The sequence below is a fragment of the Lutjanus erythropterus genome, chromosome 6 (genome assembly GCF_056507025.1).
Source record: "Lutjanus erythropterus isolate fLutEry1 chromosome 6, fLutEry1.hap2, whole genome shotgun sequence".
Lineage (NCBI taxonomy): Eukaryota > Metazoa > Chordata > Actinopteri > Lutjaniformes > Lutjanidae > Lutjanus > Lutjanus erythropterus.
The window spans coordinates 17,593,318-17,620,301 of NC_139322.1; the positions used below are offsets into that span (position 1 = coordinate 17,593,318).

A 26,984-nucleotide genomic window follows, 5' to 3' on the forward strand; every position below is an offset into this window, starting at 1 on the left:
AAACAGACTTCAGTTGCAGTAACAGTATAAAAAGAAACAGGAATTTAGGTCGAGGAAAGCTGAAGTTCAAAGTTCAATTAAAGTTCAAGCTCGACAGGAAAAACATTCCCACTATTTCCGTAAGAGAATTTCCGTGGTTGATTCTCTAAACAATAGCATAGGAACACGTTCAAAATGCCTTCATCAAACACAGTGACATGAATTCCTTAAATAATAGATGTAATTGGGTGACTGTGTACACAAGGTCTTGAATTTTCCATACAGGAGTGGCTATGTCACTGAAGGGTTGGGCCAAATTAAATAATCCATCGTATTCGATCTGCGTATCTAAGAAAAAGCTGGGTGTAACTCACCAAATAGATCCTGCCCACATTAGGGATGGGAACTTAATCCCCACCCAAGATCACAGAGTGTGTCTTTGACGTCATTTAATAACTATTTTTGATCTATCTTACCAAATAGGCCCTGCCCTCTTTAGTAAAGGGCAACTTACCCCTACACAAGATCATATCTTGAATTAGTTTGATAGCTATTTGTGAGTGTGATAGTGATACAATATGAATCACAATATAGAGGTTATGATTCAATAGGTTACATCCCAATACTGTAAGATAATGTTTTTTAATACAATAAAAAAAACTGTCATAGTATAAAGAACACACCACCATATGCATAAAATATGAGTTTAAAAAGTTTACCTTTTTATGCAATCAGAACACTGAAGATAGATAACACTGCTATGTCGTATTTAGGGGTTAAACACAACACAAAATAAACTACTGTCACAAATCTTTGTGTTCTCACATCCACAGTGTTTTTGAGAATCAATACAGTATCAAAAAACATAATATCACAATACTCAACTGTTTTGATATTTTCTTACACCTCTACTTTATATAGAATAGTTTAACAATTTAGATCAGCCTAATCTCTTGTTTCCTGCTATTGGCTGGGGCAGAATTATGGGTTATCAACAAATATAAACCTAACTGTCTTGAAAACACTGGCCAAAGTGATTTCCTCTATAAGTTCCATGAGTGTGCAGATAAAAGTGAAGAGTTAGTGTCTCTGGTCTTTCGAAATAACAGAATATTTTAGATTTTACAGTATTACAGTAAGAACTGTTATGTAATCCATTTCCCTTTCAGGGTGGTGCTCAGTGTTCCTGCATATTCTAGTAAACCATATTTGTCCGTGTGTGTGTATGTGTGTGTGTGTGTGTGTGTGTGTGTGTGTGTGTGTGAGAGAGAGAGAGAGAGATGGGGGTAGCAGGTAGGGCATCACATGGTCAATGAAAAGCTTTAAGAGGATTGCTCATGCCTCTGAGTGACTCACAAGGTGCAATGAACTTCCACTCTATTGATGTTTAACTAAATTCCTTTGTAACGGGGCAAGTGTTGTTTTGACTTGGCAGTGGATAAGTGCAAGAAAAATCTGGCATCAGCTAAAGGTGTTTATACTAGACTAGCTGTAATGACTTTTACCAAAGGGTCCCGTTTACAGTGTGCAGATGTCCCAAACAAAGAGACGGTCCGTGGCTCTGTCCCAAATGACTTTAACGACTGTATCCTTGGGGATTTGTTGTCACTCCAATCATCATGGGAACAAGGATGGCATGTTTCTGTGGTTGCCGTGACAATAAAAAAAAAGAAGTCAGTCCCGGATGGGAACAAGCCCTCAGGGAACCATGGCAACTGCAGTGAAAATGTCAAACGCCAGACCTTAAGTGCTCCAGCCAGAGGAATTTCAGTGATTGAACCGCTGTACATCCAGCTTCCCATGTTTTCCATATGTTCAGATTTTAAATGGTTGGAGAACTTTGGAAATGTTAAACATAGGGGCTGCATAATTTATCCAAGAACTTGTTTATTCAGAATGGAATCTATCTGAGGCAGCTTGGCACCAAGTTAATATTTCACCCCGGCTATCCCTAGCCACTGGAAATTAGCCTTAAGAGGCTGGCTGGGTTGAGCCTAATGGATGGATCAATTAAAGCAGCAGAAGGAAGGGTAGGAGGTGGGGTGGGAGTAGCATTACAGTGGACCTTGAGGACAAGAGATGGATGGCTTTAAGAGTGCCAGAGAAGCTGCACTGCATTAGTACAAGTGAGGCATCAGCATAGACACAGCATGGCCGCTAACCACACATCGTGGGCACAACAACTACCATAGACACAAACCTGTACTTTCTACTGGCACATGTACACTAGTATACACATAAATACAAACACTCACCACCACACCATTGTAACCACACCCAGAGGATTTGCGCCTTAGTCTGGTAAAGTCCGAGCACTGTGGTTATCTCCGGCAATGCAGTTTTGATGGTGATAAACTTGTGAAGGAAACCAACTTTGCAAGATTTCAGAGAGGCAATTAAACCACTGGTGGGACATACACCCCCAATTCAAGTGTTATTCCTTAATCAAACAGTGCTTTTTATCAGGAACATCATGTCTTACAACCCAACAAAAGTTAATGATTTACCCTTGTAAACCCTGTCAGGGTAACAGGTTATCATCTAAACAATGCTGTCCCAAACACATGATAAAATTAGCCACATATAGCCTTTTTAATTTCCTTCTAATGCAAAGCACCAAACTGCATAGCACCAAGATAATCTGTTTGGTCCTCACAAGCGGCAGTTTTTACCCAAATCAGGATTCAAATCTTCCTCAGCACAGGCAGCCACACGTTGTTGCATTGGAAAGCCAGCTCTGCAGGAAGTGGCTGAACAAACAAATCGACGTATATGTGGATGGACAACATCATATATGTGAGCACTAACACAGTGGGTGTGGAGGAAGAGAGGAAATGTAAAAACTCGACTGGGAAGACAGCTTTCTCCGAACACTGTGGAGAGACCAGCATGCCCAGGAGCAGTAAGTATGGTGCCATTAAGACCGAGAGTGCCCAGAGAGATAGCACAGAAGTGGCCTGTGATATTTCTGCCATGAAAGTGATGACAAGACACACGGTGAGCACAAATCAAAAACATGGTTCATCTGCTAATCTCCACAATGAATCCCTTAAAGTATGGGAGGAAGAGTTAGAGCATTCAACATTCAGTTATCAAACTATAATTGTAAGATAACTCTTGACATAATACTGTACTGATATTCTGCCTATTATGGGCTGGGTACTGTACCAGTACTGGCACCAGTACCTAGAATTTCATACTGGTACCCAGTGGTACCTTTTTCTGTACTTTACTTTCTCTGTAAAAACAAAAATGTAATTTCAGTTAGAGAGTACAAACTTCTCAAATGGTTGTTGTTGTAGAACATTTTGATTTACAGCATTTTGTTATTATTTTGAGCCTTTTACGGCCAATCTCCCCACTCCCTCTCCCTCAAAAACCTTTCCCTCCAGCCTCCAGCCCTGTCAGTTAGACTCACGCTTATTGCCTTCCCTTGTCATCTGCAATGTGTGTGAAAATATCAGATTTTCACACAGTCAATGAAAATCAAAGTGTGCACTGTCCTGTAGTTCAGTTATAAAATTAGCGGACCTACAGAATTTCTCTCCCGAGGCTGCAGCCATGGCCCAGTGCCACCTTCACCAGTGCCATCACACTGTTCTGCGTTTTTATCACTCTTCTCTGCTTCCATCACTTTGTTTTGTAGTGTTTTTGAGGTTCAATCTATAAATTGCTGAGCAATGCACAATGCACAGTGCAATGCTCTGTGTAAAATGACGCAGATAAGAAACAAGAGCCGAAACTTGTTTACCAACTACTCCTTTCACCCACTCTCATCAGTCCACCAACAGCACATGTGGTCCCGAGGATATGTTTTAATAAGTGCACCAGCTAAAATAAAAATATATTTATGATTCTCTTTAATTCCTCATTGAAATGTTACCCCTGGGCTTTTTGTAAACTTCTGTTTTATCCTGTAACTGTAATGTAAACTGAAAAAGGAAAAAAAATGATGATGATCCAAATCGTCGATTATCGGGGGCAGCCCTAAGGCAGACTCTGCAATTTGTAAAATATTACAATATTTACATAACTATCTGTGTAACTGGACAATAAACCCTCAAATGTCAAAAGATTGACTTATTTTTCAAAAACCAGCAGTCATGTACTGTATTATTAAGAGTTTAATGAACAACTAAGTAGTAAAATATACAATCAGATGCATACAAACACCACAAACACACATGAGATCATTTAAATGCCAACGGGTCAAGAGATTGAAGTGCAAAGCAGAAAACAAAACAAGTTCAAAGCTAAAATGTTTAAGGAAAGGAAGTATACGCCTCAGCCTCATTATGTCAAGCAGTATCTCACTATTCTGGTGCCACAGTAGATAATGTATCACAAAAGATAGTATCAAGAGCCACTGAAAAGCCTGAAATAAGGGCCAGATGAAATTGCACTGAGCAGCAGAGAGTGTGTTTATGATTAGTTATTCTCAGTCTAATAACATGCTGATAAAGCAGACCAACCTGAAGACTTGACACTTGCAGAGCTACAATTATTTTGCTGGATGCAAGATGTTGTAAAAATTCTTCGTCTAAATAGTGAGGGTTGCTAGTTCTCTGAAGAATTGCCAAGACGGTGTGATGAATCAATTTTCTTTACTTCATGCAGCATGGAGAGAAGACTCAAGCACAGTGTTCTCTGAAGGTCTTTCACGGTGTCTTGCCTTATATACAAAAACAACAGTTGCCCATTCCATACCAATGATGATTCAATAATTTCTTCAGATGTTAACAATGTGTAAGTGCAGTAATTTTTCTGACTACAATGCTGTACACTCAACCTTACAGTTATCTTTCTTCCTCACAACTTAGAGACAGAGAATCCTATAATCAATACATTGAATATTCTTCCACAAAGAGCAGGAGGCGTGTTTATACCCACAGGCCTTGGCAATCATTTGCTTGTGAGATATGCACTTACTGGCTGCGCCCATATTAGTTCGAAGGAAAGGATGGCAGCTAGATGAGACATGTGTGGGTGTCAACAAACCGGAGAGGAGCTATAAAGGTACGATAAGGTTGCTTCAAAGCCACATGTGTAACCACTAAGCACATAAAAACATCAGTCTAGTCAATCTGTTAGCAAATGTTTTGTTGTTACTTGTGGAGTCACGGTGGGAACTCTAAGCGTTTCTTTACCTAACTTTTGTATTGTTTGAAAAAATGTGCATGATATTCTAAAGCTACTTTAAACCCCTGGTGGATCTCTTCATTCCTTGCCAACTATGTGTCTGTGTTGCTTCACACTGTGCAGCAACCTGAAAGACAAAGTAGAGACTCAGTACTGGCTGTCAGCAGGCCACACCCAGACATAAATCTAGTACATGCTAAGATATCGAGAGTATTACAGACAGATATGCACAGTCCCTACACCCACACACACAAACACATAGCCATTCAGATGGGAGGACGAGCTGGTCTCCAAAGACAAAGGGAAGCACCTGTCTCCCTTGCTCTCTCAGGATGTGGAGGTGTGTGAGTGTGTGTGTGTGTGTGTGTGTGTGTGTGTGTGCATCTGTGTTCAAACCTATAAATAGAGCCTGTGTCTTCCCTAGCTCTCGCTCCAGTGGGATCCTCATGTTTTAATTAAATAAACTGCTGCAATCAGGCCCAGCTGTGCCCTGCATTTCCCAGTCTGCATCAGTCAGCAGCCATGCTCGGGGGCAACACAGAGGCTTGGGTGTCAGTGCATACGAGTACATGGAAACGCAGAAACTGAGAGAGAGAGAGAGACAGAGGAAGATGGGTGGGAGGGGACAGAGAGAGAGAGAAATGGACTAAGCTGTGAAATTGGGGCATTCTGCGCTGAAGCCACCTGGGTATCATAGGAAGCCCCGCTCAGGTGTTCTGGATGGGTTCCCCGATGTGCAAACCAGCAGAAGGAAAGGAGCTCGGCTCATCTCTTTCATCCTCTCAATTTCCCCTCCGCCCTCCTCCTCTTGCCCTTTTCCATCGTTCTGTTTCTTCTTTCTCCTCTAAATTATTCAGCTAATTCTTTGCAGCGTGCCCTCCTATAGGATCAGTTTTAGCAAATCTGTCCACCTTCAAAGCATGGCTGCCATCAAACAATTAGATACTGAAGACGTGTGGCAAGAACTCCCCATTCTAATGCTATACGAGAAGGAGGAATTGTGGGGCTCGCATTCTTCTCAATTAATGTACTCAGTCATTGTTAAGTTGCTTGACTAGCAGGAGAATAGCACAAACTGTGTGAGTCTTTTAACCTCACCTTAATTTAGCAAATGCTATGCTACAGAACGATTTACAAGGACCGGATCCTCTCTGTCGTTACAGTTAAGTAGCATAAGTAAGTCCAAAAATATTCAAGAAATCAGCCAACAGACCACTGTCTTCACAGTTATCTAGCTAACATCATCTTAGCTCAGTGTTTCCGCTGCTAACATCTATCTGTGGTAATTCGCGTTTCACACAGCTCTGCAGAGAAGAATGCAGGAGGACACTCAAAGAATCAGAAATCGAGAGTTGTTAAAATCCAGAAAAATACCCAATCCGAATGATCATTTATATACACTCTTGCTGGGATTATTTATAGGGAAGTAGCTGCAGAGAAATTATGTGAAATGATGTCTCTGAAGCCCACTCTGACAACTACCTCTGTCTTGACATGCTCTTAATGGAGTAGGGGACATTTTCAGAGATACAGGTTGAAGTTACTCACTGGAAGTAACATTTGGACACAAACTCAGGCTACAACCACATTGAACATGTCTCACTGAGGCCCCAGTTTGTGCAATGAATACAAACAAACAGAAACCTACAAACCGTGCTCACTAATTTGAAATATCCACAACAGAATACAGCATCTTGTATGTCGGATACTTATCTACCTCTCAAACATCTCTGTAACATGGAACTTTTTCTTCTGACAAAAAACCTTGGTGTGATATCTGATTGCACCTTTAAGTTTAACAATCAAGACAATGCAGTGATAAAAGCTAGTTTCTTCAAGCTATCCCTATCAGATCTGACCGCTCCACTGACGCGTTTAAATCAAGGCTCAAGGCTTACTTTTACTTCCTTGTGATTGATTCCTTCTGATGTGGCTGATTTTTGACTGTGCCTAAGTCTATGGCTTGTTAGTTTGTACCTATGAGCTGTATCAATTAATGTTTATGCCAGTGTTTCTTTCATTTGTTTGTGTATTTATCTACCTGTTCTGTTATGTAGAGCACTTTGGTCGATGCGGGTTATTTTTAAATGTGCTAAGGAAATAAATTGAACTTGACTTGATAGGTCCATGATACAGAGAGGTCTGAGAGGAGATTTTACACTAAAGATGATGTATCCTGTTGGGGATAGTTAAATCGAATGCTAATGCTGTGCTGTGGTTTAAAAATGTTTTTGTTAACTGGCCACATTTGCTGATGTTTTTCTCTATCTGACAAGCAGCGGCTCACTGGTGCATCTCTGACCACAGGATCTAAAACCTCAGCTAATGACCATGCATCAATATCACCTCTACCAGTGAGTAAATCAAACCACCTTATGTCAAATAATTAGAACTATTGCTTTTAGGCAACACGCCCACTCAAACCCCACCTGAGTTTCCTGCTCGGGCCTGCTGCTAGGCACCCCAAGTGTAAACGACTAAACTGTAGCTTTTAGTAACAGCAGCAGAGCTGCCTAGCTCCTGGTTACCATCTATAATTAATGGACTGGTGCTGCTGGTCCTTGTTCCGTTTCTGAGCTAACCCCCAGTAAAGCACATGGCCATTACAGCCCTACAATAGTCAACACCCAGGAGGATGGATACGGCCGGGCAGGGCTCTCACTCAGTCACCAGACACCATCAGTACTTGAGCTGGAAAAATAATGAACAAGTGCATGAAGGATTATTTTTATCCCAGTTGCTCAACGATTTATTTGTTTATTAGTTTCACATTTAGAGGAATGATTGCCTTCTGTTATTGGAACTTACACAGGCTATTCCTGTCAGTAATGTGTCCTCCATATGAGAATTGATTAAATTATTGATTAAGTTGTCCACAGCAGGTAAAAAGCGTGAATGGATCGATACCCATTTTGTTGAGTAGGAAAGACCAGTTCTCTCTTTGATGTTTTATAAAGGCTACACTTGTATGACACAAACACTATTTCACTCACACAGTCACTCCCTACTCTGGCAGTACCAGGCGGTCAGTTTTGGCAGTGAAAAGCTCTCAGTTTTTGATTGTAAATGTGTCGGAAATTAAAATGATTTTGGACTTTCTCCTGTCGCTTATACACTCAGAAAAAAGGATCTGAAAAGGCATCATCAAAGTATCAGCAAGTTGTTAGTTATTTGGGTTGAGTGACTTCAGCCCCTTAATAATCCTTCAGCTAACACGCCACAATTCTACCACACCTAACATGTCGCTGTGTTGTTGCTGAAGGCAGAGGACATTTTTTTTATCTGGATGATTTAATACTTTGAGTTGTCGCTCCGTTTTGTTTGTAATAATGTTCTCTGTGACCCCAAACTCCTCAAACCTCTCCCATGTCAGCTTCAAGACCCAACCTACTCATCAGAGACCCACTGAATTCTCAACTTCACTATGAGAAATTTAGGTCCCAAAGAGGTTCTTCCTGAAGGGCTGAGGTTCTACACTGAACCATTTGCTTCTGAGGAACCCTTTTTTGAAGAAAGGGGTTCTTTGTTCCATTATATAAAAAGGTTCTCTCTACAACCCCCTGAGTGGATTCTAGATGAAACCATTAGAATAAAGGCTTCTCGGTGGAAGCTCCCAAGTGAGCTCTAGATAAAACCCTTGGAATATAAAAGGGTTCTTGATAGAGCCCCCTGTGAGGGGCCTAAATGAAACCATTGGAATATAAATGGGTTCTCTGTAAAAACCGCTGGGTGGATTCTTGATAGAATCCTAGGAATATAAAAGAACTGTCAGTAGAACCCCCTGGATGGGTTCTTGATAAAGCCCTTGGAATATAAAAGGGCTCCCAGTAGAACACCCTATGTGGGTTCTTGGTGAAACCACTGGAATATAAAAGGCTCTTAGTTGGACCCCTTGGGTAGGTGCTTATTAGCACCCTTAGAGGGTGGAAAGATCCCTCAGACATGGTTCTGGGAGGAACAATTACACCACAGAAGGGTTCTCCTTTAGACCATTTCATAGGGGGTGAGCAAAACCTCTCAACAACTGTAGGTAGGGGCATCACAACTTCAATATTATTTCTAAAATCAATTGTAGTGGGCCTTCAATTGTAATGGGCCTTCAGTTTCAAGAAGCATCCGGCGCATGTTTGAAGAAAAAAGAAACACCTTAAAATACACACAGTGTAGCTTGACGCGATTATATCTCACTTGATACCATCTAGACTATTTTTAAACAGGAATTTGAAAATGAAAATGACTGTTGTGAGAACATAAAACCAACAATCCTTTGATCTTTAAAAATCAGGACTTGATGGCATAACCATCAGCACAAAATTTGAAAAAATAAATTACATTGAAAAATCTAATCCAATTGTGACCTTAAAAGTCATAAAGAATGGTGGATTTGGAGAATTATGACACCCCTAATTCTTGGTATAACCCTTTATGTTCAGTTTTTGGTAAAACCATCTGAAAGGGTTCCAAGTGGAACCTTTATAAAAAGACACTACCAGAAACCAAAATGGGTTCTCCTATGAGAACAGAACCCTTTATGGTTCTAGTTAGCACCTTTATTTCATTGGTCTATTGCTGTACTTGGGCTCAGATGGATTGTTTGTGCCATTTGGTGTGGACTGTTTTTATTGGAACAGATATTGTCTAACAATGTTTCAAGGAAGCCAAACTTGGCCTGTTCAGCAACAGGATATCCAACCAAAGGTTGCTTAAGTGGTAAACAGGGAAAAGTCCAGTGGCTAACTTTTAACTGCACCTTGTGTTTCCTCAAATACTTCCTCATGGACTCTCCTCCTCTGTTGCCCAAAATAGAAGAACATAGGCTGTCATTTAATGCTGCTCATTGCTTAAATTGAGCGTAAAATTTGAAGAGATCTGGTCAGCACAGAGTCAAGTGAAAGTCCAAATTTTAAAGTCTGCCTATTTAGCTACAATAAAGCGACTGATGTTTGGGCGTCACATGGGTGATAATGAATGAAATAGCAGGCATACTTTGCCCTACTTATCTAGGCTGATAGGATAGGTGGACCATGGCCTAAGGCTTAACTACAAGGCCACCAAGAAATAAAGGATGGGTGAGACCACAGATACTTAAGAAGACTGAATTAACGTGCAAGTCCAGACACATATTCAGTGAGAGAAGCAAGAGTGACATAAAAAAAGAGGGATGGGAGGAGATGCTGAGACACATAAATGAATTAATGATAGGGAGGATTCAGGACATGCGATATTGCACAACTGCATGTGACTTGCAGGCAGCTAATGATGTCAGCAGCAACTATTTGTCTGTCACTGATCTCTATATCCTCAGGTTCACAAATGTCATTTAGGCCTATGAATCCATGACTCATAAGCTGACCTTTGTCCCACCAAAAAAAAAAAAAAAGAAAGAAAGAAAGAAACCAAGCCAGACAGGGTGAGGATTGTGAACTAACCACTAACTGGATGCCAACAATGAACCCAAAATCAGAGCCAAAAATACCTTATTTTGGCCTGTCATAATCATAGCTGTAAGGCCTGCTAACATCAGCATGATTACAGTAGCCATGATGCTCATCAGTAGCACTGTTATTATCACGGTCAGGTACATGCATATTATAGGATTGAGCATCCAGCTGAGTCTCATCATCGATTGGGAGAGATCAAGGCTTAAATACAGAGGCGCATGGCCCCTTCGCTCGTCTACACTCCCAGTGGCAAGCCGAGCTGTCACACATGACCTAACAGCCCATACAAACAACCTCACCTCATCATAGCCCAGAGTATTACTATTCAAAAATATATGATCGCTTTGGTTTCACTTACCGATTCCGGGGGCGGAGTAGATGAAATACAATGCGGAGGTGGACAATGAAAAAAGGAATATAAGCCCAAGGAATGACCTTCTCCGGAACCGCAAATGTGTCGGCATTATACAGGCAGCAAAAGCACACACACACACACAGGCACAGGCACGTTTGCGTATCTACAACGACGATAGGGGCAGTTCCGATGTGTCCAGATGCCAGAGCCAGCAGTGGTCCGCGGACAGACTGGGTTAAATGAGCCGAGCAAGGTGGCCGGTGGGTCTGCGGCAGGCAGCAGTGAAGAAGCCAGGCGACAGAGGAGGAAGTCCGCGTATTTCCGCGGCAGGCAGGTCGGGCACAGCACAGAACGGCGCAGGAGAGCTCCTCCGCTTTCAATCAAGACATTCAAATCCCATTCCTGAGAGGACGGTATCGGTTTTAACTTGAGAGTCAATGTCCGCTGTCGACACGGCTGACGATGATAGCGCAGTTTAACCTGGCCTGGTGGGGTGTTTTTTTGTTTTTTTTTCAGTGAGAGACCATCATTTGGCTCACACACTACACGTCGCTGATGGTGTTTGGCCGCTCCTGCGCTTCGCCTGCCTGCCCACTAGCCCTATGAATGGGGCAGCCCCTCTGCAAAATGAGCAATACCTAAAGTGGGCGTTAACAGCACGCTACCCAACAAACAAGTACGGTGCACTGAACGTTCAGCGACGTAACCTGGCGAGCGACAATTCGTAGCAATGCGACCACTTGACAACCGTCGAGCGACGTCATCACTACGTACAGTTTAAGCTATTTAACAGGATTTACTTTTCATAAGGTCTCATTTATGACTAATTAAAAAAAAAAAAAAGCTCGTTTATCTGCGTTTTTAGTCTAAAACAGAATTTAAGATCGTATGATCCTCATTTTCTTTGTTTTGTTGACTATAAAACACATTTATTAAGGTTTTAACTTCAGTTTTTGTTAAAAAAAAAAAAAAAAAATCTTTCAAGCTGGGGTCTGGGGATCAAGAGGCATCCCAATAAAAGAAGGAACAGAATATTTTGTTTTAAATGGCTAAATACAGGTTAAATACTCAATTCTGATTGGTCAATTACAGCATTCTATGGTCTGTTATTTCTGTGTAGCAGACCATTGCTAGGTATGCTGACTTTTCTATGTATATAACAGACCGTTGTTATGGATATAGTGCTCATCTGGTGAAACAATGAAATCATTATTATAAAAATTAGTTTAAAATAAGCATTTTGTGTCAAATTCTTGTTTTTATTTGTTACATAACCATGTAACAAGCAGGATAGTGAACAGGTATTTCAAAAGAAAGCCATATAATCATTTTAAGATTAATATTTTGTGGGACATAAATGGTAAGTAATGTAATGAGCTGGATGGTGAGCAGGTCATTATTGTGATATACTGTATACTCCCTCAGGATGAGTCAAGAACCCTCCACTTCACCCTCCATGCACCCTCCACAGGGTGCTGTAACATCCTGCTGGGCCTTATTTCATAATAAGGACATGCTTAATGTATATTATCCATTACTCATCATGTGTCTGGAACTTGGAAGAACAGGAAAGAAATGTGCTTGGCTATTTTGATTTATTGTAAATAATCATTGATTCCCTATGAAGATTTTTTTTCAAAACCTTAAAAAAATACTGAGAGGGGATTGCTTTAGACAAAATTCTCTAAAATTGGTGATTCATGGTCTAATGTGTATTGTCAGGATCCTTGACATAAAAAGTTTGGGGACCCCTGTTATAGCCTATATGAGTATTTATACCACTCTGTGCAACCCATTTAGATGAAGGTGGACTGTTGGAACTCAACTACAGCCACAAAAATGACCACAAAGCTGAATCAACTCTAAAACAATTTCAATTAAAAAACAAAACAAACAAACAAACAAACAAAAAAAAAAAAAACACTAAAAACACTGAATTTTTTTTTATTTGATTTCTAGATTTACTGCTGGGTTTTTCTATTAGACTGTGTTAATTTTTTTTTATATTTTTACATACCATTCACCTTTAAATCCTGCATACTGTATTACTTTATTACTGTACAGAAATACACTGTACCCACTTACATGAAATGGGTGGTTATCTGTGCTTAACAAGTTCAGTGTGTATTCCTTTGCACAATTTGTATATTTGTTTACGATCCACAAAACACTTTTACTGTATGTTGTTGGTCATTTTTATTTATATATACGCACATCTGTTTCTCAGCCCCTCATTTGTATGTTTATATTTAAGGTACCTCTCTGTGTTCAGGTTTGTTGTCCTTGTCCTTAGCTGTATGTGAATTTTATTTACCCGTAAATCGTCCTGTGAATAGTACACAGAGTTATTTAAAAACTGGAGTGAAATTCCCTCCATGTGTTCCCAAACTTTAACAATAAAGCTGATTCTGATCTTACTGTGATGTATACATTTATGAGAATTAGATCATGACATTAAGAGTGTGATTTTGTGTGGGATAGATGCAAGGTTACATTTGTTTTTAGTCTTTTCTTGCATCTCTGTAGGTAACTTGCAGCAAGTGCAGGATTTGATAGAATAAAAACTACAATTTCCATGAAACAACAAGAGGAAGGCTGACGCTCACTACTGGCTCATGGGAAATCGAGTACACAATAATTATTATGACGAAGCGATACTTATTGAAAACATTTAAAGTGTGATCTTACCCATTGTGACAAAAATAGAAACACATAGTTTTGTCAGTGGTGGGTTTAAAACTACGACTGTTTGTTTGTTTGCTATTCTGTCATGCTGTCCGTGCAACGTAAGGACTACAATTCCCTGCAGAACATTTACCAGGAAGTGAAGTCGTGATGTCAACAGATACATGGAGCTGTTGACATGGAACCTCCAGTCTTTTTTATTACAAAACGTTGGTTTCGGGTTTAAACTCTCTGGTTTGAGGATGAGAGGCGTTAGCCATAAAGTTTTGTTACTCTCCTTTTTGCTGTTATTCGTAAATCCGTGCGTGCCAGAGCGAGCTGAGAGGGACAACTCGTTGGACGTGCGTGAGAGAGATGACGGAGGGGATGTGGAACAAAATACTCCAGCTGAAATACAGCAAACAGCAATAAAACATGAAACAGAAGATGGACTCGAGTCAAACCAAGACACGAAACAGAAGGATGGACTGTCTGTCAGGTTTGAGCCCACAAATATTGATCTTAGTGCTCTCTCTATGGAGTAACTTAGCCCAATGTAGCTAACAAGCTAGCTTCATTAATTTGACAGATTTCCAGTATAAATTATTGCAGTCTAGCTAACGAACGACTTAAAGACACGTTATACGTTGACTTTCTTAATACTAGCTGACAATTATTGAAGATTTAAATTTTTAATAAATTAAATCAAGTAAAATAAGGATTTAAATATTTAAAACTACAAGAAAATCGACACCTTAAAGGAATTATTCACCACTTTTGATGTGGATGTCCAGTCAGCGTTGATGGGAAATGTAGTCAAGTGAATAAATTCATCAGTGTCTGCTATATCGATTAATAAAATAGTCAGGCAGATATTTCAGTCGTCTGATATTACTGGCCCTACACTGGCCTACTAGACAGTAGCTGTATCAGTTGTCTGATTTTTTTTTATGTTTTTTTCCTCACAAAATACACTTATTATTATTATTATTATTATTATTATTATTATTATTATTGTGTTATACATATTCAATGCTTTTTCTTCATTCAAGGCATCTTATTTGTGTGGGGGTTTTTTTTTGTAGTAGGCCATTTATAATTACTAAAAAAAATACCAGTGAAAGTTCAGTATTTAAGTGCCCTGATTTGGGATTTCATAGATAAATAAAGAGTATTGGTCAAAACATCCAGAAGAAAGCTGACTTCTACCCATGGAGCCATACTGGCAGTGCTAACATGTACCAGGATGCTTTGTGTGTGAGTTTCTTGCCCATGTTTCAGTGTATTACCACCCAAACTTATAGGTATTACTTTGTTGGCCAAAATGAAGCGTTAGATTACAAAAATACTCATCTAGCACGTCCCCCGGCTACCCAGAGGCAGAGACTGGAAATACAATCTAAAAAAACCTGTAGTTCTTCCTTAACAGCAACTACATCACTGTGACATCACTGGTTCAAAGGTACAAGTTTTGCAATAGGAGAATTCAGTTTTCTTGGTCAATATAGCGCAAACTGAGAAATTTATTGCCTCTGTTAATTACATTTAGGCTAAGAGGGGTGAATCCTACCTTGAATTAATGCTAATAAGTTACAAGTTTCATGTAAAATATTTTCAGTGGTTTCTCAGCAGTATTACCTAAAAGGAGACAACACAAAAGCAGTCTGAAAATGGCACACATTTTAAAGTAGTTAAAAGCATTTTAACACACTGCCTTGACATAGTTATATAAAAATAACTTAATTGCCACAATTTTTTCTAATGTCCCTTCATTTCAGTTTCTTTAGCTTGGTTAAGTCAGGTGTTACAACTCTTATGATTAATGTAAGTGAGGCAGAAGTTTTAACCTCCAAAAGTTACTTTTTTACACTAATTTTACTATTTTTACTTGTAATATTACTATGAAAAGCTTTTGGATGTGTGAGTACTAAAATTAATGGATTCTGTCTCCAAATTAAGTATCACTGCTCCCAAATTATCACACTATATGGTTCAACAGAGCTTTAAAAATAATTTAATTTGAATTAACTCTGAAAGATGTGAAAAAAAAAGTCATCTTGACAGTTATTTTGACAGATCTTGTGAATGTGATGTGAGTCACGATTTTGTTGGGAATGTCAACTTTTGCATTTCATTATCACTGTATCTCTGCAGCACTATAGTAAGTCATTTATAATATTTTGATAACATTTCAATCAATTGTGCAGCCCTACATGATTTGAATAATGTAAATTCTTTATGTATTCTTTAAGCCCTATCTGATTGACTGACTGTTTCACTGTGTCACAAAAGCATGCTCATTTCTCCTGACTGTGTCCTTACAGCAAGTCCAATGACACTGATAACTACAGCAACGAGACCCTCCACTCTACAACACCTGCTGTCAAGCCAGTGACCCCGGCACCCCCATCCCCAAAGCCCATTCTGCCTGTCCAGACAGGGGTCAAGGCCCAAGAAGAAGAGCAGTCCAGCGGGTTGACCATATTCTTCAGTCTGCTGGTTATTGGTTAGTCGCATTATTGTTGCAGCCTCACTGAATATTACCGTCAGCAAAAACTCCCCACGCCCATTATTTTAAAAGAGGAATCCAGTCCAGTGTTTGTCTGAGCTTATAGGAAAGAAGAAGGAAATGCATCCACAACAGGAAATATGATCATTGTGATTCCAGCAGTGTATATAACTTTGACCTCATGCAGCTAATAATGGAGGGCAAATGTACAGCCACTTTACTGTTTCATTAAATCAGATGTGTGCCTGGTGATTTAGGATGAGGGAAGTGGATAAGGGAAAGGATGTGGTTACACATTAATATGTGTAATGTCATAAAGTGCTTCTTCGGACTCAAAGTGCCCATTATGCACTTTAGTTCACTGCAGGTTAAGTCTTATGCTTACCACTGGAAGGGTTCAGACCAAGGAAATGGCATAAATCATGCATTAGGTTACACAATTAGACACATAAACCCTGAACCAAGTATTTCACTGGAGCATGCATTTGATTGGTTTCGGGAAGCACAACATGCAGAGTCATCATCATTTGCTAGGATTGCAGCTAACAATTATTTTCATTTTCATTTAATATGCTGATTATTTTCATGAATAATCATTGCTATAAAATTGTTATACGTGCTCATAACAGTTTGCCAGAGCACAAATTGATGCCTTCAAATTGCTTCCAACAGTCAAAAATCTTAAGGTTCTTTGCTGTTAGAAACGACAAAGAAAAGCAGGAAATGTTTAGATTTGAGAAGCTGGAACAGACAAATGTTTGACACCTTTGCTTGAAAAATGATTGAAATTTTTTATTTGATTGTTAAAATAGCTGGCAACTAATTGCCTTTTGCTCGACTAATTGATTAATCATTGCAGATCTAGTAAATGCCATCTGACCAGTGGTTTGACTGAGATGTTACAGGCAATGAATGAGAAACGACTTCAGAGTACAATCCAGAAACCACACATTAGTCCTTAATAGTCCTTCTGAGAAACCATATTAACATTATATAACATTTCTATCAACAAGTGAGTTTGCTTTAATTAGGCCAGAATTTAACATCTCCCTTATGACGATACAGTCCGGCTTTGATGAACCGACCTTTGCTGGCTTTAGTGTTTCAATGCAAGCACTGTGTCTTATCATTATCTCATTTGATGCACTGTATTTTAACGGCATGTATGAATTGTTTACTTCACTGTAGCCTTGGGGTTTCTCATCAAGATTATGCTAATATGCGTACACACTGATTTGGCACACTGATATACATGGTATGTGCCTTGTGGTGTTGTCACAAGCTAATTTTATGTTTTAATCAGGGGCATTTATCTTTAATCGTACAGTCTCAGAACTATAATTTTAAATGTCAAGCAACTGCTTTGTAGTCATTTATTTCAAGCGAGTGTATTTGAACTAATTTACATAAAATATTGTTATAGTTAGACTAATATGATGTTTCCATTCAGACTTTCAGTGAGTGGAAATCAAGTTACAGCTCAGTGATATGTTTTCATAGACATCCCTGTCCAGTGTGTAGCAGGTTCTGTGGAGGAAAGTGTCAACAGAAAAGACCTTAACACTACATGATGTGAGGGTTATTTTTGGTCTGATCTGAGCTGGGGTGACATGATGGTTGGGACATGGATGTATTTGTCCTGAATATTCATTCAGTGGTCTTTGCTCTCCCCCACTCACCCCAGGTATCTGCATCATATTGGTGCACCTGCTTATCAAGTTCAAGCTGCATTTTCTTCCAGAGAGCGTGGCTGTCGTGTCCCTTGGTGAGTTCTTCTTATATAATGTTATGTTGCTCTGCAGAGGCTTGGTCTCAGAAAATACAGTGTTTCTGTATTAAAGAGCTCTCTAGGAAATCCTGTGTGTTTTTTTTTTTTTGCAGGGACAGTTTGAGTACAGCAAACTAATGTTAAGACTGATTTAGGAGTTGGCCAGAATACTCTACTTTTTTAGAGCGTGTATGAATAGTTAATGCCTGTTCTTATGATTTACATCTTTTACTTCCCTTGTGTTTTCTCTCTTAATCATACGGTGTTTCATTGTAAATTCCTCACATTATTGCCTCCTTTTTAGTGTCCAGCTGTGAATTAGCGAGCTTCAGACCGGGACAAAATTACACCAGCTTCCCATGATTCTTTTCGTTACAATTCCTGATTATATTTTTAGGTTGCTGAATCAATTTTTTCTTTATGTAATTAAAAAAAATGCACTCAATCTGATGGCTTGATGCTAACATATAATGGGAATTATCATTAACACACTAGCAGATAGTAGCATCGTGATTGCTTTAATATCTCTATAAACAGATATTTTACTTCACAAGCTTAACATAAAACAACCTGTGTGCTCGTACTTTCAACCATACATTTTCTCTGCTCTGTGGAAAAGAACTAATAGGTTTCACATTGCTAACTCAGTTAGCAATTGCTAACTTGTTCTTGCTGCAACTTGCTTGTTGAACAGAAACAGTTCAGTTTAGTAGTTCACTTTAAAAAGTATTTTATTTAATATGTTTATATGTTGTATAGCAATGGTGCCACTATAACAATACTCTGACTGACGTGATGTGCATTGTTTTTGGAAATAGAAATCATGATATACAGTCTCTACAAGTGTATGATTTAACTTTTTCATATGGTCTAGTGTTAATAAAAGCTAACAAAAATTGTAATTGTGATACTTACTTAAGAATAGAAGTAGATATTGAATTGGCATCCAAGTATATTAAATACATTTGGCTGGTAGCCAAAAAGTTATTTTGGATCCTGGGTTGAAAGCATTTAATCTCTGTAAGGTTAAAGTACTATAATCATTTTCATCTTAATTCAAATATGTGTCTTCTTAGATGAGCAATGACTAACCTAATGGTGTCACTGGCAGCCTCACTTAAGATTTAAGAAGTGCTTTGTTGTTAAAAAGATTTATTTTTGTGCAGAGATGCAGTTTTGCTCCTTGTGTGGGGTCGCTTAAGATTAATTCCACTTCCTGTAATGCCCTCCATTGTCTCTGTCTTAACACGTTTATGCAGTTCCACTCACTCATACTCAGTGACACACATACCTGTCTTGACCCTGAAGGCCTTTTCCTCTTGCGTGCTCTGCATGCTGCACGAGACGGAGCAAGTCACAGTGTTTGGAGCTGGGGACTCTGCTGAGGAGAGATAACACTCTGCTTACAAATCAGGAAGGGACACTTTTCCTTCCTCGTCGCTTCCTCTCTCTTAGCTGCTTATGATGTGTCTTTCTCTTCATGTTCCATTTCCATCTTCCCATATATCTGGGTCTTATACAATACTTTGATGCTAATACTTAATTTCTTTTTCCCGCTTATCTCTGCCCTTTACACGTCTTTGTGTTTTCCTCACCCTTTTAATTAGTGTTCTGCTGGGCTGTGTAACAAGAGAGCTGAGGGCCCAAGGGGACTTTCTCAAAGACAAAACTAAGACAATAGCCCTTTTACACTGTTTGCATCTAGTTTTTTACCCCACACTATGGACATTTACCAGGCATCCATTTGTTTTAACTATTAAAGTAGCACTTTGCCTCAGGTTTGAACTCCATCTGGGTTTTGGTTGTATTGAAATTTTCATATGAAGTAGTAAAATATTTAAACAGTGGTATTGTTTTTCTTGTCTGCTCGCTCTTTCCAGGGATTCTAATGGGAGGCTTCATTAAAATCATTGAGTTCCAGGAACTGGCCAACTGGAAGGTATAGTTGGATTCCTTATTCACACCCTGCTGCACAGCTCCTTCTGTCCACACTGCACTGGCCACAATTTTTGCTCACAGTAAACGCACAATTCATAATCAGTGTTGCTTAGTTTGGTATTATTCGTTTCGCACAGTGGTTCTCCAATTTTTTTCAATAATATACCCCCTTTTGAAATATTCCTTCAGCCCACTACCCCCTGACCAGCACAAACCATTTTTGGTAGAAAGAAATGCCTGTATGAAGAGGTGTAATACAGCACTGTGTGGCGCTGTTAGCTTTTTGATGTAAATCCCCTTAAAACATGTTCTTCCTGAACGTCTTCATTTGTTGACTCTCTGACTCTCACACTCTGTTTTTGTTTTGTTTTTTTTACTTCTTACTGCTTTGATTGAAGTACAAATCCATCCAGGTTTTAGAGCAGTTAACAGTTTCAGCAGTTAACAATTGCACTGATAAAAAGAAATGTTGACTCTAAAATGAACTTATATTGAACTCATTTTTTTATTGAACTTATTGTAGTATAATTATTTTAGGAATTATGGATGAGTCATTATTATTATTATTTAAAAAAAACTAGAGGTGAGCACTCAGTAGAGTGCAGAACCCTGGCTGGCAACAGATGATGAAACACCTACTGCAATGCCACCACAACTGCCAGATGCAGCCAGCAGAGATTTGCAAAGTTCTGCCAGCATTAACATGACCACCATGTACATTGTCCCCGACTGAATCAAGATTTCAAACTCGAGCTGTTGTTGATCTCTTGTGGCCCCTAGTGAATGGTCAAGAAGAGTGAGAAGTCAGCTGTGAATGGTTCATGGTATGAAACTGTCAAAAAATAAAATAACTGGCTCTCAGTTGTTCGTCTCCACCAAACAGATAAGTTACAGTTTGCATCTATGTCTGTCTAAGCTCATATAAGGTATGTAGTGAGCACTTTGATGGAATTTAATATAGAACTAATATTGACCTTTATTGACTTTGAAGGAATTTAATTAAAGGTATAAAAGTGCATTTTTGGCAAGTTCTCTCTATACATTTAATAATAATAATAATAATGATAATTTTCACTGAGAAACACACTGTCTTCACTTAGAGACTATTTTACAGGGGAGAGCAGAGGACAGATAAAGAGATGAACATTATGTTGCAGAGAAGTTGAAGTTTAACCTTTTAGATATGAAGTGTCATCAACTCATCATTTTATCCTATTAGATATTTATGTGTGATTTTGGCATAATTAACATATGAATTCTTGAATTATGGCCAAAAATGTATTTAGTGAGGTCACCGTGACCTTGACCTTTGACCTCCAAAATCAGATTAGTTCATCCTTGAGTCCAAATGACCATTTGTATTTTGAAGATTGAAGATATTCGAGGTGGTCTTGAGAAATCACGTTCACAAAAGTGGACAAAGAAAATAGACACTTGCCACTGCTGTTGCCTGTGTGGAGCCACAAAGAAAGGTTTTTCAGAAATTGTGATTCACAAAGGTCCTTCAGCATACAGTCATGAATGTGCCCAAAAAAATAAGATAATCAGTCCAGTAGTATTCCAGATGAGTTCCAGACATGATGCAGGTCCACTAATCATACAAGAATGCACACACACACACACACACACACACACACACACACACACACACACACACACACACACACACACACACACACACACACACTTATGGAAGCAACTGTTGTAAAAATTTCACGTACCCCTGGATGTACAAGTACCCATTTGAGAAGCACTGGTGTAGCGTGAAGCAAAACAACCACATTCTTCAACACACCATGCAGCCAAACACATGTGCAATGCACGAACATTTTGAACAGGTTTGTTCCAAGTAGGTACTACTGCATCTCATTCAGTGTGATGCCTTCAATTATAGGACAGAATTGCTTCAAATCTATAAACAAAAGAGCTCCACCCACTGCATTCTTCATATCAACTGTAATTTAGAGGGCTGGGGCGAACTTCAGCGTTGTGGAAGCATTGGCTTATTGAAAACATAATGTACCAAGCTTAGAGTATAAAAACACTTTGACTAGTTCTTGTATGATGCAATTTCTCCCAAAGCAGATTCTCTGGGAACCCCCCACCCATCCCGTCCCAATAAACATCTGTCGTCCGTATGCTGCAGTTTTTCATCTCTCTTTCTGTGCTTGCCTTTTTGCGCAGGCATTCATTTCCTGGCTGCTGTTTTTGTCACAAATCTCATTTCTCCATCTCCACTCCGTTACCTATTCACAGTGATACACACCATTCTTTCCCTGCTATCTTTCCCTTTGTGTCCCTATGAGCCCTCCTTTTTTTTCCTCCTGGTTCTCACAGCCTTTAATTAACATTCCTTGTTCTCTGCCAGTGAGTGAGAGAACGAATGAACAAGAGAGGTAGAGAGAGAGATGCAGAGTGAAGGGGGGGAGGGAGGAAAAGAGGACAGGTTGTGTCAATGTTTCTTGCACACTGGGGCCCATTGTTATTTAGCCTGGGGGCCCCAGGGTGTTGCTGAGTCATCGGCACTAGTAACCAGAGCCCCCGGGAGCCCCCTTTACCCCCTTTACCCCTGTCCTGTGAATCTCAGGACTGCTATCTCTGGCATTGTTTTTAGCTTACAGCAAGCAGACCTGAGGGGTGTACTACGAAGTGAGAATAATGGGTTAGCAAGGTATGTTGAGTCTAAAGCCAGAGTTTTCAATTTCACAAAGGTGGCTCTCTTTTAACCTGGCTAGATCGCCATGGTAACTTATGCTGAACACATAACGTGGTCAGAAGCAGGTTATGTTAAGAGTTTCCGATTAAATCGGCTGGTAAAGTGCTGTCTTTTCACTAATTCTTTTTATGAGAGATATAGATTATCAGCTGAGGGAAGACGTTATAAATGCAAAGTTGCTGAGCTGTACATTAGTAATGTTACTGAACGAAGCTGTATTTTGTAATTACATCAGCGCAAACTGTATTATGATAACCTACATACATTCAGTAGGGGTGGGGGAAATAAACAATTAGATTCATTGCGATTCTCTCTTGAACAAATATGACTCGATGCAGAAAAGTCAGTAATCTGAAATTTGAAGCCCAGTTCTCACCACTATCATTGACTGTAACAATATTGTAATACTGTACGTTCCTTACAGCTGAACCAACTGGTGGTTAAGTGTAATAGACGTAAACATGTAAACAATGTATTTATGTTCTACATTAGGCTACTTCTTGAGATTTGGTGGTTGGATGGTGAGAGTTGGCAACTGTAGATGGATACAATCTGACAGCGCTCCCTGGCTTAAAAGCTTAAAATGTTGATACGTCGCTAATCATTTTATAATTGCATTGTAGCCCTCTGTATCAGAATAGAGTCACAACAGATTCCCACCCCTGGCATTCAGTTGTTGATGCAGAAAATCATCTTTTCCCATTTATTTCAGGTGATATTAAGTCTTTAAATTTAACACAGTAGATCGTCCACACACTAAAAGAAAGATGAACCAACTGCAGACCACTAAATGATGTTTTTATGCTCGATCCTCATTTGCTGCCAAGCATTTTGCAAATATCCACCAGAGAATTTATTAATCTGTTTATCAAGGATAATATTCAGTCATCAATAATCGATGACCAGTTAATTGATTGTTAAGAATTTGTTGGATCAAGTAAAATTTAATAAATCTACTGTCACATAAAGATCTAAAATATAACCAATTATTTTATGGAGTATATGTGTTTAATATGTTGGCCTTTATGTCTATGTATGTTTCATAGGCTATGCAGTGCTGTTAGAGAATATGCAATATGTTGCTGTGGAAATAAAGGGGGGGAAATTCATTTGGTGATTTTTGGTATAAGCCAATTTCTTTAAAAAAAAAAAAAAAACAATTAATTGATTGTTAATTTAACCAATGGTTGATTAAGGAAAGTGCGTACAATTTGCAACCCTAATTCCCATGTATCCTTATGGGACAGTGTCAGACCTAAATGCATTTCTTGCATATTATGTTTAAATATATCAAGTTTAAACTTAAATGTGCAGTTGTCACATTAGCAATAAATGGCAGGCGTCGACAGTGCATTGATTCGATTTGTACTTTTTTTGCCAGCATTCTTCTCTTGCCCTGTTTGCAGCAGCAACAGTGTTGCTTTTGGCTGGTTTCGTTTTTTATATTACTCATAGCGCTCGCTTATAACAACCTGTTCCTCTTAAGTGAAGTGGACGGCACACAATCGGTCTGTTTAATCAAATGAAGCACCAAACACTTCCTTATATGAGAACACGCATAGAGCCTAAAGAAGAAAGCCTGGGTTAACAAAGAAAGTTGATAACCACGGGGCTTTTAATGTTTAGTCAAACCAGCTTAGGCAAAGAAAGCCTGGTTATGCTGAGCTGGCTTAATAGTACAGCCCCTTGCTCACCTGCCCATATATAGTAGGCAGCTTAATGACCTATTATCACTGTGTTATATTGTAATAAAGTTATAATCTGCTATGCAATGGCTTCTTTGCAGGAGCACAGATATACTAAGTGGTTTATAGGCTGTTGAAGACTTCAAAAGACCCAGGCCATGATGCAAATCCATTATGTCTGACCTATTTGTTTTTGAGAGAGCCCCTAAGAGCAGGATGCACCATGTAACCTGTTCAGTGAGTAACACAGCCAGTGGCAACACTGTGATTCTGTCAGCATCATTTTTTCAACTGCAGCTCTTTTCAAACTGTGCATACCCTGCACTTACTACATCTTTTTCCGTCTCAGTCAATGAAAGGCATCTGTCTTTTTTTTTTCTACCATCACTAGCTCATTAAAAAGGTTTAAACGGGGCTGTGTCCTCATGCTTGTAGCTACCTTTAAGGCTGGCGTCATCTCCTCTCACTACCATGTTTCTAAAGCCGGCCCACTTGGCTGATCTAGCAAGCCTCCGGGACTGCCCCACAAACCACAGAGGATGTACAAACCCCTCAGTCGGCAGCATCCTGTCATCACTGGCTCTGCACTCGCCTTTCACCAGCAATCTGCTTTCTTTGCCGTTTGCTACCAGCCCCTCTGTCCTCCAGTCCTCTCCCTACAATCCAGCATATGAGGATCTTTTCCCTTATGTGCTTTTCTGGTTCTGTTCACTGCTTTTCCTCTTCTCTCCTCTGCCCATCTCTCCCTTGTGCTCTGACACAGATTGGAGAAGAAATAGCATGCTGGTTAGAAGTAACAATGCTAGCAGCAATTTGTCTCTCAGGCACAGCACAGAGAGAGACACATAGGTGAATATATTTGCATTTACAGTGTACTCCAGATAATAATTTAGTTTTCTCTCTGTTTTGGTGTTGTAGCTTGTACTGTATTATCTGGGCTCGTCGTTTTTCCTCAGTGGCTGCAGTGGTGTGTTTTAAGCCCCAAAGGGCAGCGCATACTTTTAATAGATCTCTCCCACGCCGTGGAAAGGGAGCGACACAGGGAGAACAGTTTTAATTGTGGTTTCAGGGGCCTTTTTCCCATGTGGTGATGTCACTGTGTGTCAAAGCCGAGCCTCCAGGGAGCCCATACTCCCAACGAAGGTCTCTCCGTCATTCCAACTCGTATTTTTCTGTTATCTCTCGACCCTCTTTCAACTGTGCTCCCTTCATCTTTGGCATTCATCTTGTCTCATTTAGTTCAAGTTCTGTCTCAGCACTTCCCTAGAGTATGCCCATCCTCTGCTCTCTGGTTGTTATCTATTTCATCTTTCCTTCTCTTACGACATATAGTCTTCTACTGTCTATCAATATCAGTGTTTCTGAAACCTCTTCACCCCTTCTTTGGCTGCATCTTTCCTTATGATGTCAGGATGAGGTCAATCCAGTACACACTGACCTAACGTTCAGTGCTTAATCAGTCAATCAACACTAATTAAATCAGCAATGATATTGATAATTGACAAATCATTTGAGTCATTTATCAGGAAAACTGTGCCAAATATTTGGTGGTTTCCAGCTTTTCAAATGTGACAATCATCTGCTTTTCTTTGTTTTATATCTTTATAAATTAAATTATTAATAACTGGGCCCCTGAAGGGAAAATTTTAGAGCTAAAGATTATTATCACTTAATCTATCATTCTTTGATTAATTGATTAGTTCTTTGGTACATAAAATGGTGTAAACTGTTGATCATGGTTTCCCAAAGGCCTAGGTGAGATCCTCGAATGTCCACAACTTCAAGATAGTCAGTTTACACATAGAAGACTAATGTTTTTCTTAAAAAAAAGTCTCAAAACGATTGATTGATTGATTGTCAAAATAGTTGCCATTTAATTCAATAGTTGACAACTGATTGATTAATCGATTAACCATTGCAGCTCTAAAAATGTTGCTACTTTTTTATGTGGCTGCCCAGTCAGTGTTGATGGTAAATGATTTAGAATATAATTTAGAATATAATAATTAGCACTTTCACTTCATAGAAAGAAGGTTGTGGGTTTGCATCCTAGTTCAAATGAAATTTCTATGTGGAGCTTGCATGTTTGCACATCCTGCGTGGGTTTTCTTTGAGTCTTTTGGTTTCCCCTCACCATCAACAACATGTAGGCTGCAGGTTAGTTTTCTTATCTGTACCTCTGAACAAGGTGCTAGCTTAGAACTGCAGTTGGCCATTAGGCGCTGCCTCCTGCTCCCAGTACTAGGATGTGTTAAGTGCAGAAAATGAATTTAACTGTATAATTATATGATCACAATAAAGTTAACCTTTACCTTTGAATGTAGGGAGTTGAAGTAATTTATTCCACAGTGCGTGCTATATTGACTTAGGCAGAGTTCTCCTGCTGTAGGTATTAAGGATGAACTACAGGCTATTTCAGCTTGGATTTTAGTCTCCACCTCTGGGAGAGTGCTAGATAAGGATTTTTGTCACCAAACACTATGTTTTTGCCAAGAAAATAATAGCTATAGGCTAGGGTGGTGATACATGGCAACATGGACATGGGCGTTCCTGGTAGAAGTAGGCATTACCATTACTCAGCTTTCTTGGTCACTACAGCACACACTGAGGAATTTATTGCTTCAATTGACTACATTTACCATCATTACTGACTGGACACCCAGATAAAAAGTGGTGAATTTTCCTTTTAATTGCAGCCCTACTAAAATCAATCTCTCATTAACCAGTAATGCAAAGTACTGGCTTGCTGACATCTGCTTATTTAAATCTGTGTAGATATATGTATGCAAA

General features: G+C 39.3%; 2 protein-coding genes across 2 annotated transcripts in view; one reads left to right on the top strand and one right to left on the bottom strand.

Annotated features, from left to right (window-relative positions):
* Positions 1–11,579, bottom strand: part of b4galt5 (UDP-Gal:betaGlcNAc beta 1,4- galactosyltransferase, polypeptide 5) — a 43,932-nt gene extending 32,353 nt beyond the window's left edge. Inside the window, exon 1 of the mRNA XM_084720941.1 lies at positions 10,918–11,579. Within this exon, the coding sequence (XP_084577067.1) occupies positions 10,918–11,023 (106 nt within the window). The 5' untranslated portion in view covers positions 11,024–11,579. The remainder of the gene's footprint in view (positions 1–10,917) is intronic.
* A 2,207-nt stretch (positions 11,580–13,786) lies between these two features.
* The window catches only part of slc9a8 (solute carrier family 9 member 8), a 31,807-nt gene continuing 18,609 nt past the window's right edge, over positions 13,787–26,984 (top strand). Inside the window, exons 1-4 of the mRNA XM_084720942.1 lie at positions 13,787–14,077; positions 15,903–16,084; positions 17,772–17,852; positions 19,736–19,794. Of these exons, the coding sequence (XP_084577068.1) occupies positions 13,842–14,077; positions 15,903–16,084; positions 17,772–17,852; positions 19,736–19,794 (558 nt within the window). The 5' untranslated portion in view covers positions 13,787–13,841. The remainder of the gene's footprint in view (positions 14,078–15,902; positions 16,085–17,771; positions 17,853–19,735; positions 19,795–26,984) is intronic.